Source organism: Scyliorhinus torazame, chromosome 14 (assembly GCF_047496885.1).
Source record: "Scyliorhinus torazame isolate Kashiwa2021f chromosome 14, sScyTor2.1, whole genome shotgun sequence".
Taxonomy (NCBI): domain Eukaryota; kingdom Metazoa; phylum Chordata; class Chondrichthyes; order Carcharhiniformes; family Scyliorhinidae; genus Scyliorhinus; species Scyliorhinus torazame.
This window is the reverse complement of record NC_092720.1, coordinates 87,601,534-87,613,641: the sequence shown is the minus strand read 5'-3', so window position 1 is coordinate 87,613,641 and position 12,108 is coordinate 87,601,534. Positions and strand designations below refer to the sequence as shown.

Here is a 12,108-nt window from a genome sequence, read left to right as displayed (position 1 = left end):
GAAAGTACAGCTCGTTGGAGAACTCCATCATTGCGCAGTAGCGTCAGAGGGAAAGATTGGACATGCCCCGTTTCACAGTAAGGCAAGTTTAAGTGTCCAGAGTGAGTGAGTGACTAGGTTAATGGGTGAGGTAAGTGGGTAAATGGGCATGGAGGTAGGTGGGTATGGTGGCAGGCAAGTAGGATGGCAGGTTTGTAGGGTGGCAAGTGGGTAGGATTGAAAGTGGATGAGGTTTGTAGTTGGCTGAGATGAAGAGGTAAGTTGTAGGGGTAATCAGGTCAGAAGGGGTAGCCGGAGAGGGGGAGGTTAGGATAGGTAGCCGGAGAAGTCAGGGGGGATAGTCATGGTTTTGGGGATAGTTGGGGAGGTGGCGTCGGAGGGCACAATCATATGGTGGGGGGGGGGGGGGGGGGAGAATTTGAAGTTTAATGTGACTGAATGACAGATCCAGTTCTGTAGTTACCCTTACGTTAGACTAGGATTTTTCTGCCTAAGATTTCATAGGTCACTATTCAGACAAATATGTCAGGATTGTTTGAAGAACTCATATTTGGAGACTTTTGTGGAGAGTCCCGAGGAGCAGGTAAATTGCCATTGGAGGTTCAAACTTCCTGGGGGCTTCTGACAGAGGTCAGCCATGTTAGGTCTTTCACAGAGTCCTGACATGCAAACGTCCTCGAACGAGCGATGGAACATATAAAAATATATGCAACTGGTGCCAAAGTCAGCTGTCCCCAACCCAAGCACCTGGATGAAGTCATTCGCCTCTTCCGGCATCGCACAATAATATTCCCGGCCCTCAAAAACCAGCCAATGTTTGGCCGGGTACAGCACCCGAAGTGGATCTTGCACCAATACAGTGCCATCTTGGTTTTATTAAACCCCACCGGTCTCTTAGCCAGGTCCGTGCCAACGTCCAGGTATATCATGACCTGATTTCCTTCCCAGCTGCTCGCCCTGGCCCACCACAAGATCTTTTCTTTGTCCTGAAACCTATTTATACGCACAATCACCACCTGCGGTGACACCCCCTCTCCCATCTTCTGCCTCAAGGACCTGTGGGCCCATTCCATCTCCGAGGCCTTGATTAGAACCTTCTCCTCCACCAACTTTGCCAACATTCGCGCAACATAGCTCGTGTCGCCCCTTCTTTCAAGTCCCTCCAGCAGGCCCACAATATTCTGCCACCGAGATCGATTCTCTTGGACCTCCACCCTCACACGCAGCATCTTGCAAACATCATCCAGTCTCGCCATTTCCGCTTCCAGAAATATGATCTCGTCACTCTGGTCGGACACCACCTTGTCCACATCTTGGATCATCGTTCCTTGCACCTCCAAGTGCTTCTCTGTTAAATAAATTAAAAGCCCATGGTGTTGAGGGTAAGATCCCTGCATGGATAGGGGACTATTTTCGAAATGGGGAAATGCTGAGGCAATCAGAAGCACATAGGGACTTGGGAGTCCTTGTTTATAATTCTCTTAAGGTTAATGTGCAGGTTCAGTCGGCAGTTAAGAAGGCAAATGCAATGTTAGCATTCATGTCAAGAGGGCTAGAATAAAAGACCAGGGATGTACTTCTGAGGCTGTATAAGGCTTTGGTCAGACCCAATTTGGAGTATTGTGAGCAGTTTTGGGCCCTAATCTAAGGAAGGATGCGCTGGCCTTGGAAAGGGTCCAGAGGAGGTTCACCAGAATGATCCCTGGAATGAAGAGCTTGTGCTATGAGGAACGTTTGAGGACTCTGGGTCTGTACTCGTTGGAGTTTAGACTCTCTTGGATGAGAGGGGATCTTATTGAAACTTACAGGATACTGCGAGGCCTGGATAGAGTGGACGTGGACAGGATGTTTCCACTTGTAGGAAAAACTAGAACCAGAGGACACAATCTCAGACTAAAGGGACGATCCTTTAAAGCAGAGATGAGGAGAAATTTCTTCAGCCAGAGGGTGGTGAATCTGTGGAACTTTTTGCCGCAGAAGGCTATGGAGGTCAAATCACTGAGTGTCTTTAAGACAGAGATAGATAGGTACTTGATTAATAAGGGGATCAGGGGTTATGGGGAGAAGACAGGAGAATGGGGAGGAGAAAATATCAGCTATGATCGAATGGGCGCAACAGACTCGATGGAATTCTGCTCCTATGTCTTATGGTCTTCTCCACCTGACCCAAGGTCCCGCGAATAGATGCAACTGCCCCCTCAATCACCATCAACCAGTCCCTTGTATATCCTTCTGTTGCTGCTGATATTCCTCCTTGATGAAACTGATCAAGTGTTCAATTGGCAGCTTCGCCATCGACGATGACCCTTCCCCCTCTGCCATTTTCTCAGCTTGCACTGCACCACGAGCCCCCTCCAACTCTTGGGCCAAGGCTCTCACTGTCTTTAATCGGGTCTGACATCCCATAAACATTCCAGTCCAGAAGCGAACTAATCATCCTCCACCCTCCTCACAACGTTCTACCAAATTTCCCTGAAAATTGGGCAAAAAGATCCAGGCTGGAGCCACCTTAGTGCGACCGATCACGCCGTGGCTACCACCGGAAGTCATCCAACATTTTCATGTTAGACTCCTTTTACTTGCTATTTACTTTTCTTTACCTGTTTCTATGTGCACATTCTGAAGCCATTGTTACTATTACCTAACTAATCTCCTCCCTTAAGGTAATTTACCTGTCCTTTTTCATCATTATGTTTTTGTCTCAGATTATTCAAAGTTCCCTGGCATTAAAACTCATCAGTCATGCAAACACCACTTAATTTCCCGAAAGATTCCTTCCTTGATTTCTTTCCTGCCATTGGTTATCGATGAATATACTCGCATAGAGGAAAGTAACCAACAAAGATAAAAATGGCTGGGGTGAGAACAGTTTCCTGAGAAACTCCTGGAATGATGCTCGATCTCGGATAACCATACTTGCCCCTTTTGAATGAGGCATGACTTCAGCCAGCGCAGGATTTTCTCTTTGACCATTTCATTAAATATAACTTAGGAATGGTTTTTTGATGCCATGCTTGATTGGTAAGCAGTTTGATGGGCACTCAGAAGGAAAAAAATAATAAAAATAAGAATCCTGGTCCGAATTGGTCTTATACACCTTAAGATTGAACACAGTAAAAACCGGGAAATAAGAATACTGTAATAACATTTTTTTTCCTTCTTGGCATGTAATGTTAGCATTAAACACTTCCAACAGTGCTTCAGAGTGATATGCCAAGTTTGAACCAGGAAATTATGATTGGCACTGTGACCTTGCAGATGTTGCGTGTCCTATTTTCATGCACCCTCCCTTTTTTATGAGGTAGTTATCTGCTTATTTGAAATGGGTTAGGATGTCCTCTAAGTGTTCCATTCAGAGTATGAATGAGTGAGGATGGATGAATTTTGACACTTGTGTATATTCTTGGAAATGCTGTCATATTTTAGAATTGCCAAAGATTGGAGAATGAACACATCCTGATTCTTGCACAGACTCCTCTGAAAACATAATTCATTTCAGCAAGGGTTATATTTACGCAGTTTAAAGTCATGCCTAGTTACTTCTGCAAAAAAAAAAAAATCTCGACCAACAATCCGGGAAATGTGTTCCATGTACACATTGAGCAGCAAATTTTGTAATAAAATAACAATTAGAAATTATAATTGACTCAATTTGAAAAAGCTAACCTTTGCAACTGTAAACTGATAAGCAGTGTAAGTTTCCTTTTGGAAAGTATCTGAAAGGGAAAATCAACACAATTTACTACTCAGCAACAGGGCATCAGAAAAACCAGGGACAGAGTACATTAGAATCATCTATCAAGTTACATATTAAGAAATATATTTCAAAGTGTTTAAGACAGAGTGACGAACAACAGGTCATTGCTTCAGGTAACATAATTGCTTGGCAATCAATATTGAATTGGCTCACCAGCCATGTGATAAACAGAATGAATACTGCTTTTGAAATGACAATCCGAGTTGAGAAATGAAGGGCTGAATCCTCCCCCGGTGGGATTCTCCGTTGCATCGGCAGATCACCCACGCCCGCAGGTTTCCCCGTGATGTGGGGTGGCCACAATGGGAAATCCCATTGGCAGGTGACGGGAATGAAGATTCCCGTTGCCGACGAAGACACACCACCCAGGAAAACGCGGCTGGCAGGCCGGAGAATCCCATCCCTCCTTGACTCAGACAATATATGCAGAAATGATTCTGAAAGCCGACGAAAGCGTCCTGGGTGAGCGTCCTGCCAGAATTCCAGAAGTTGGAGAAGGCCAAGTTCGCTTTGAGGGGATCGGCAGATGGGTTCACCCAGAGGTGGAAACCGTTTATTGATTTCTTTAAGGAGGTTGGAGGGGTCAGCAAGGGTGGGTGTTTGGGAGAAGGGGTTTGGGGAGAGTAAGGGGGTTAGTCAAAATGGGGCAGGTGGGATTTGAGGAGGGGTTAACGTCAGGAGAGCAGGTGGGATGTGGTTGTTGGTTGGTTGCTGAATTGTTTGGTTGTTCTGCTGATTCTTTTTGTATATATGAAAATGCCTTGAATAAAATTACATTAGAAAAAAAAAGAGTTGAAAGCAGTGAGTGAGCCAGCCATAAGTCCATTACCTTCAACGGGACCAAGATGTCCCACCGGTGGATAGAGCCAGAAAATTCCAGCCAGTGTCTCCATCTTTTAGAGCAAATGCATATTGTTATATATACCGAGTTAATGATTCATAGTCATATTTTAGAAGTAAATATTAGTTCTGAGAAGATTGCAGTTTAACTGTAGGAAATGCGATAAATGCGACTAAAGCAGCTTGAAGATTCGTTCGCACGCTTAAAAGATTGGGGCCATGTTGACTGAAGGGGGTCAACAACAAAAAAGATTGGATCATAAACAGCAGCTGGGCTTACAATATGAATGAAAATGAAAATCGCTTATTGTCACAAGTAGGCTTCAATGAAGTTACTGTGAAAAGCCCCTAGTCGCCACATTCCGGCACCTGTTCGGGGAGGCTCGTACGGGAATTGAACCGTGCTGCTGGCCTGCTTTAAAAGCCAGCGATTTAGCCCAGTGTGCTAAACCAGCCCCTAATAGCTGGAGAATTGGAGACAAGGGGTGGAATTTCCCATCAGTCCTATGTTGGGAATGGGGAGTGTTTCCTCCGTTGGAGGCTGATGGGAAACCACACGATAGCTTCGTCCCTGGTGTAATTAATTATGAATTCAGGGGTTTCGCGCTGTTTTCCATGGCGGGGAGGCTTGATGGTGCACATCCCGTTGTCAGATCCAGGTGCCATAGTAAAAAAGGCACCTGACATCACTGACCCGCCATTGAAGAACGAGTATGAGCCTCCTGAAGAAAGAATTTAGTCCAGCAGGAACACTGTGGCTGGAAGGTGGTCCTACTTGAAGACATTGAAGCTGGAAGATCCACCCAATACGTGCTCCCCCCACCCACGGCTGTGGTGTTCCAAGTTCACTGACAGCCTCCATCCCGAACTCCAGAAGCAGCCTCAGCCTTTCATCAGGTAAGCCCTGACAGGTAAGCATGCCACGTTGGTGCAGACATGTTCAGGACCAGTGCTGTGAAGAATCGGGCGTAGGGGCAAGGATTGGAGCCGGGCCTTCATCTGCATCCCGTTAACGGGATGCAAATTTGTTTCACGCTGGCTTCCACTGGGTTCCTGTCCTGCCATGGTGGGCAGCATCAATTGGCAATTTCATGCCAACACGAAAAGATTTTTGGGCCTACCGCCGAATTCTGCTCTCCTACCTGCAATTGATCATGCTGGTGGGAGAATTTTGCCCAAAGGGTCTACACTGCCGGTAAAGAGATGGCCAGAGAGTTGCTTTGTTTTGGAAGTTAAAGCTACAATTACCTGAGAAGTGAGCACTGGAACACTACATCATCATGGAAATGTGTGGAGATTAAGGAAGTTCTAGGGTTTCACTTTATTATGTGTTTACTGGGGCAGAGAGTGTCTGGCAGCAAGGGAAAAGGTGCTGTTATAAGCAAGCTACAGGCAGTAGAAGTGTTATTGTTAGCTGGCTTTCTGCAGTTAGGGTTAATAAAAAGAATTGGGGAGCAGCGAAGGTCACTAGCTCCAAGGCGGAAAAGGTTAAGGTTCAGAAAGGTTGCCAACTACAAATAAATACATTCTTGAAGGTTTCACATCACATGGTTTGCTTCATGAGTCGACCATCCTTGTGCTGCACTACCTTCCAACGCCAATTTGAAAGTAAAAAAGACTCAATCCAATTAGATGATGATTATCTGTCAGCCACACAGCCTCTGCATCCCCAATTTTCATTTATTTTTAATAATAATAATCTTTATTATTGTCACAAGTAGGCTGACATTAACAATGCAATGAAGTTATTGTGAAAATCCCCAAGTCGCCATACTCCGGCGTCTGTTTGGGTACACTGAGGGAGAACTCAGAATATCCAATTCATCTAACAAGCACGTCTCTTGGGACTTGTGGGAGGAAATCGGAGCACCCGGAGGAAACCCACGCAGACACGGGAAGAACGTGCAGACTCCGCATAGACAGTGACCCAAGCAGGTATTGAACCCGGGGCCCTGGCACTGTGAAGCAACAGTGTAAATCTGGGAAAGTGAAGTGTTCCAAGAAAATTACAAACTAATAATTTGTTTAATGTCCCAATGATTTTTCTCCAGGGCTGTCCTGGAGATTGCTCTTCAATTCCCGGAGACTACAAGCTAATCCTGGATGGTTAGAAACCCTGGGCTCAGAGGAATCCACAGGAACCAATTATAGCATGACGTAGCTGGGGAAATTGAAGCTTTGTGAAATCTCGGGACAGGGCCAGACTAGTGATGCTAGCCAGCTATTAAAGCACTGAAATTGAACTACTAAGTAAAGGATCGAGTGCACTCATAAATCTGGCAAGACATGATTGAAACACTGGGAGATATTCAGTCATTGAGAGTGTCCAAGTTGGAGTGACCTTTGAAGAGAATTCCATGGTGAGATCTTTGGAAATGAAGACTGGAATCCCTCATGACAGTGAGCCAATGAGATTGGTCGGCTCTCAGCATTCACTGACATGTTGATGGGTTGCTGAAAAATCCCATGGAATCTGTCTTGGTCACGTTTGCTATTTAATGCAGTGTGCTGATTTCACACATTTACCATATTTACTGTGAATTTTAGGGTATGAAACAGATGTTCAAAATTGTTTCATATTTCTGACCTTTTATAGTAAAGTTTATTTTATTTGTTCAAAACATGTGGAATCTTGTAGCTTTATTCTCTGAGCAGGTGTCTTGAATCACAAACTTTGACCACTTTAGGCAAAACATTGTTGACCCTTAATCGCATCTTACAAAAAAGAAATGGGGGTCTGGGATCATAACAATATTCTGAGTAAAGTTATTTCATGGATCTAACTTGTGAAAAGGTGTTTAGTGCATAATTAGTATTCAAAGCAGCTGCTCATGGTGGATTATAACACAATATAAAGATTAATACAGTACCTCTAGATTCTCCATCATCCCAGAATAGCTCTCCACTAGCCTTTCCTTTTTCATCAAGGGCAATGAGGAGGCCCATGGGGTTCTTCCGACTGTACATAAAAACAATATACTTATCTGATGCAATTCATTGGCACTGTAATTATCTATGACATTTTAATGTAAGTGTGCTAAACTTCAGGAAAGTTAAGCATAGATCTAGCTGTACTCACCTATAAAAAGTAGTTTTTGCTGGTTGCTGTGTTGGGAAGATAAATCCACCTCTGACATGCAGTCCCAGTTTATCTCCTGGAACATGCATATTCACCATCTGCTTTCGAGAAGGTATGGCAACACCCTAATTTAACAAAAAATGACTTTTTTAGGCTGAGGTTGTACTACATTTTTGTTTATTAATTAGCATGGCACAGCACTGGGAGATTTGAGTAAGGCACAGGTAACTACGAAATATAATTTCTGCACCAGTGCATGTCTTTATCTTGTGTCTAATATAATTCTGTTCTGTTGTCAGGCTTGGTCATTTTGACTTGAAAGAACAAACATATCTTATGGTCGATGCACATATATTAATAGCAACTGTTCCAGGTATATACATATATTTCTCAACAATAATATTAAGAAAAACAGATGTTGCGTCGCGCCGGGCCTCGACATTCTCCGAGGCGCGCAGCGCGATTCACGGCGACGGGATTTTTCGGGGGCCGGAGAATATTGCGGGGCGGCCGGTGGGGATTTATGCCGCCCCCCCTGGCGATTCCCCGACCCACCGAGGGGGTCGGAGAATCCCGCCCCTTGTTTGGAAGAGTCTGTATTTTCGTTACTGGGTTAATGCAGGTCTCTTATTGCTATTCTCATTTTCCAGGAGAATGTAATTTAACAGTTTTGAGAAAGCTGGAAACCTGCTATCCCGGGTGAACTGTGTACAAAGAGGGCACACGGTAGTTTATGGCTTTGGAAAAAAAAAATGTCTAGAACACTGTTTTAAAGATGGTCTTGGTTTTGCTTTGAGAAGAAGAGGGACCAACTGGTGGTGAAAAGACAGCAGCGGCTTTGCAGTCCAGAGCCAGTCCACAGTCAGAAGTGAATATTTGCTACTCCTAAGTTGCTCTACATGCAGGGATGGAGTATCTGAAATATAACGCGCGAGTCACTGTTGTTTCTCAGATCAGCGCTAAGAGAAGAATTGTACAACACGGACAGTATTTCAAGGACTCCATCCAACATCTTTCCTTTACCCTTGAACGATTGACTTTTAACCTTTGGCCGAATTCCTCCATTTTTATTTTTGGGTGTCTGTATATGACTTAGGGTATTTCATACTGTATATTATTATGCTTTGCCTTTCTAGTTGGACAAATAAGTTTGTTGTTTATTGTAAGAAGCCTGGTTAATTTCTCTTTTATTCTGGGTAACAGTAGCAAAGATAAACAATTTTTGGTGAGCGAATCAAACTTTTAACCAAATGATGTGGTCTGTGGGGTAGTAGGACTAGACAAACAGTGCACTACCATTCCAGTCATAACAGGTCCTAACAGGAAATATGACCTAAGAAATTGTGGGCCTGCAGTGTACAATTTGCTATTGATTAATTTAAATAAATGGAAAATCTGATGCAGTTGAAGCATGATTTATTGGTCAGTGTTCCTTGTGAAGAATTTTCCACTGCGAGATCATTCAACTGTGGAATAAGAATTCATTAACTTCAAAATTGAATGAAAGGGATATTTACTGTTTCGTAATCATACCAAACCGCATCAGGTACATAGGCAGAGACATATTCCGTACCCTGAAAAAAAAAGAAAATAATGGAAGAAGCATTGGTATAAATTTTAAACAAATATTAAAATAGCTTAGAACTGCAAAATGAAATATGAGGGGTATCATTTTCTTATTGGGTTGGAAGGCACCCATTTTCATCACACTTCTAGTGTGGCATAATGCTGCACTATTGTCAGCTATAAAACTCCTCTGAGGCACGAGGATCTGGGCTATAAGCCCAGGCTGACACTTCAGTGCAGTGCTGAGGGAGTGCTGTAAAATCAGAGGGGCCATTTTGCCAAAGAGACATCAAACTGCTAACTAGGCAATTTGCAACAAAAATGTAAACCCTCTGCCCTCTCAAGTCAACATAAAAAGCTTCATGACAATACTCAAGGAAGAGCAGAGGCTCTTCCTGATATTTTGGCTTGCAAGTACCCCTCAAAACAAAATCAAAAATAATTATATGATCATTATATCATTGTTATTTGTGGAAACTTGCTGTGTGCAAATTAGCTGTCACATTTCGTACAGCAATGACTGCACTTCAAAAAGTATTTAGTTTGGGATGTCATGAGGTTATAGAAAGCATTTTAGAAACAAAATTCTCTTTTTCGTCCTTTCTTATACTGTGACATGGATGTTGGTTCATGTTTCTGTTCCAAATATTCAATTTTATATTGCAAAATACCATAGACAAATAAGTTAATTTGCTCCATCTTAATTCATGCAGCCAGAACCAGGTTGCACATTTGTATTTCGACATCTAGAATCCATATAGTGCAGAAGAAGGTCATACGGCCCATTGAGTCTGCACTGATCCTCCAAAAGAACACTCTACGTTAGGCCCACACCCCTGCAGCCCCACACATTGATCACGAACAATCCATCGAATCTGCGCATCTTTAGACAATAAAGGGCAATTTAGCATGTTTAATCCACCTAACCTGCATATCTTTTGACTGTGGGAGGATACCGGAGCACCCGGAGGAAATCCACGCAGACATGGGGAGAACATGCGAACTACACAGCCAGTCACCCAAGGCCGGAATTGAACCCGGGTTTCAGGCATTGTGAGGCAGCAGGGCTAACCACTGTGCCATACAGTTGTTCCTCAAATGTTTTCATTAGTCTACCCATTATTAAGTTATTGTGGGTAGACACAAGTGAAGGCTAGGTCGTCACACATTGGGAATGCCACAGAAATCAGAGGGCAGGCCATACAGGCCAGTTTTGCATACTTCAATGAAGAATCATACAGAGCAATAACAACCAGGTCTGAAAAAGGCTGTCTCCCTGTTTTCTTAGCTGGGGAATAATGAATGACTTGGGCGGGATTCTCCAACCCCCCCCCCGCCGGGTCGGAGAATCGCCGGGGGCAGGCGTGAATCCCGCCCCCGCCGGTTGCCGAATTCCCGGCACCGGATATTCGGCGGGGGCGGGGGGCGGTAATCGCGCCATGCCGGTTGGTGGGCCACCCCCCGGCGATTCTCCGGCCCGGATGGGCCGAAGTCCCGCTGCTGCAATGCCTGCCCCGCCGGCGTGGATTAAACCACCTCTCTTACCGGCGGCACAAGGCGGCGCGGGCGGGCTCCGGGGTCCTGGGGGGGCACGGGGCGATCTGGCCCCGGGGTGTGCCCCCACGGTGGCCTGGCCCGCGATCGGGGCCCACCCCACGTGGGGGCACTCTTTTCCTTCCGCCTTCACCATGGTCTCCACCATGGCGGAGGCGGAAGAGACCCCCTCCACTGCGCATGCGCGGGGATGCCGTGAGCGGCCGCTGACGCTCCAGCGCATGCGCTGCCCGGCAAAGTCATTTCTGCGCCAGCTGGCAGGGCACCAAAGGCCTTTCCCGCCAGCTGGCGGGGCGGAAAGGAATGAATGAAAATGAAAATTGCTTATTATCACAAGTCGGCTTCAAATGAAGTTACTGTGAAAAGCCCCTAGTCGCCACATTCCAGCGCCTGTTCAGGGAGGCTGTTACGGGAATCGGACCGTGCTGCTGGCCTGCCTTGGTCTCCCCAATTCGCGCCGTTTGTGGCGCCAGTTGGCGGACATCGCGCCGATTGCGGAGAATTCCGCCCAGGGGATCTAAAAGAGTGAGGCAAACAGCTAAATAAAAGAAAAAAACATACAGTTCAAATCACATTAAGTTCAGTGAAACTGTCCAGTTATTGATGGTACTAATGGGATAGTGTACACAAAAATGTTTAATAAGATGTTTTTTTACATTATACATTTTGCTATTAGAAAAAACAAAGTAATTTATATTCGACAACAGGAGAGTGACAAACGTGCAAATTTTGTTGTTGTTAACTTACTGATTATTTACTGTACATTAAAAAATATATACTTTAATTAACATTTGTAAAAATAAATAAATATTAATATAAATATAAATAAATAAAAATGGATATTAATAAATAATACTTGAATTAACATACAGGATCTAGCACAGGAGTGATAAGAAGAGCAGGTCCCCATAGAAACTGACGGTCAACAGTCCATGTTAAATTGTCTGAAGGAAACCTTGGAAAAGATAAAGCAATTTACATATTTGGTTGTAGTTGCAGTTGAATGACATGCTGCGGATGAAAATGCTGGGAAATGGAATTTGTTACTTTATCTCCAATTGGAGCAGTTAACAATGCCACACAATGGAATAAGCAGCACACAATCAAACTGCTTCTACATTTTCTGATAAGTTTCCAAAAGCTCATGTCGGGAGCACGCTGCCTATTTTATCAGTAAAACAACAAGAATAATTAACGGCTATGCAGTATATTTAACATTGCAAAATCTTTCCAGGCATTTCACAGTTATGGGGTAAGAGGCAGTCAGGCCCAAGAAGGAGTGGGATGCAGCTGAAGGTGCTCTCAAAGAGAA

The 12,108-nt window shown here is 44.4% G+C and overlaps 1 protein-coding gene across 1 annotated transcript in view; it reads right to left on the bottom strand.

Annotated features, from left to right (window-relative positions):
- Positions 1–12,108, bottom strand: part of si (sucrase-isomaltase) — a 257,508-nt gene that overhangs the window by 131,199 nt on the left and 114,201 nt on the right. Inside the window, exons 20-24 of the mRNA XM_072474450.1 lie at positions 11,667–11,751; positions 9,194–9,250; positions 7,677–7,801; positions 7,468–7,556; positions 3,667–3,716 (exon numbers count right to left, since the gene is read on the bottom strand). Of these exons, the coding sequence (XP_072330551.1) occupies positions 3,667–3,716; positions 7,468–7,556; positions 7,677–7,801; positions 9,194–9,250; positions 11,667–11,751 (406 nt within the window). The remainder of the gene's footprint in view (positions 1–3,666; positions 3,717–7,467; positions 7,557–7,676; positions 7,802–9,193; positions 9,251–11,666; positions 11,752–12,108) is intronic.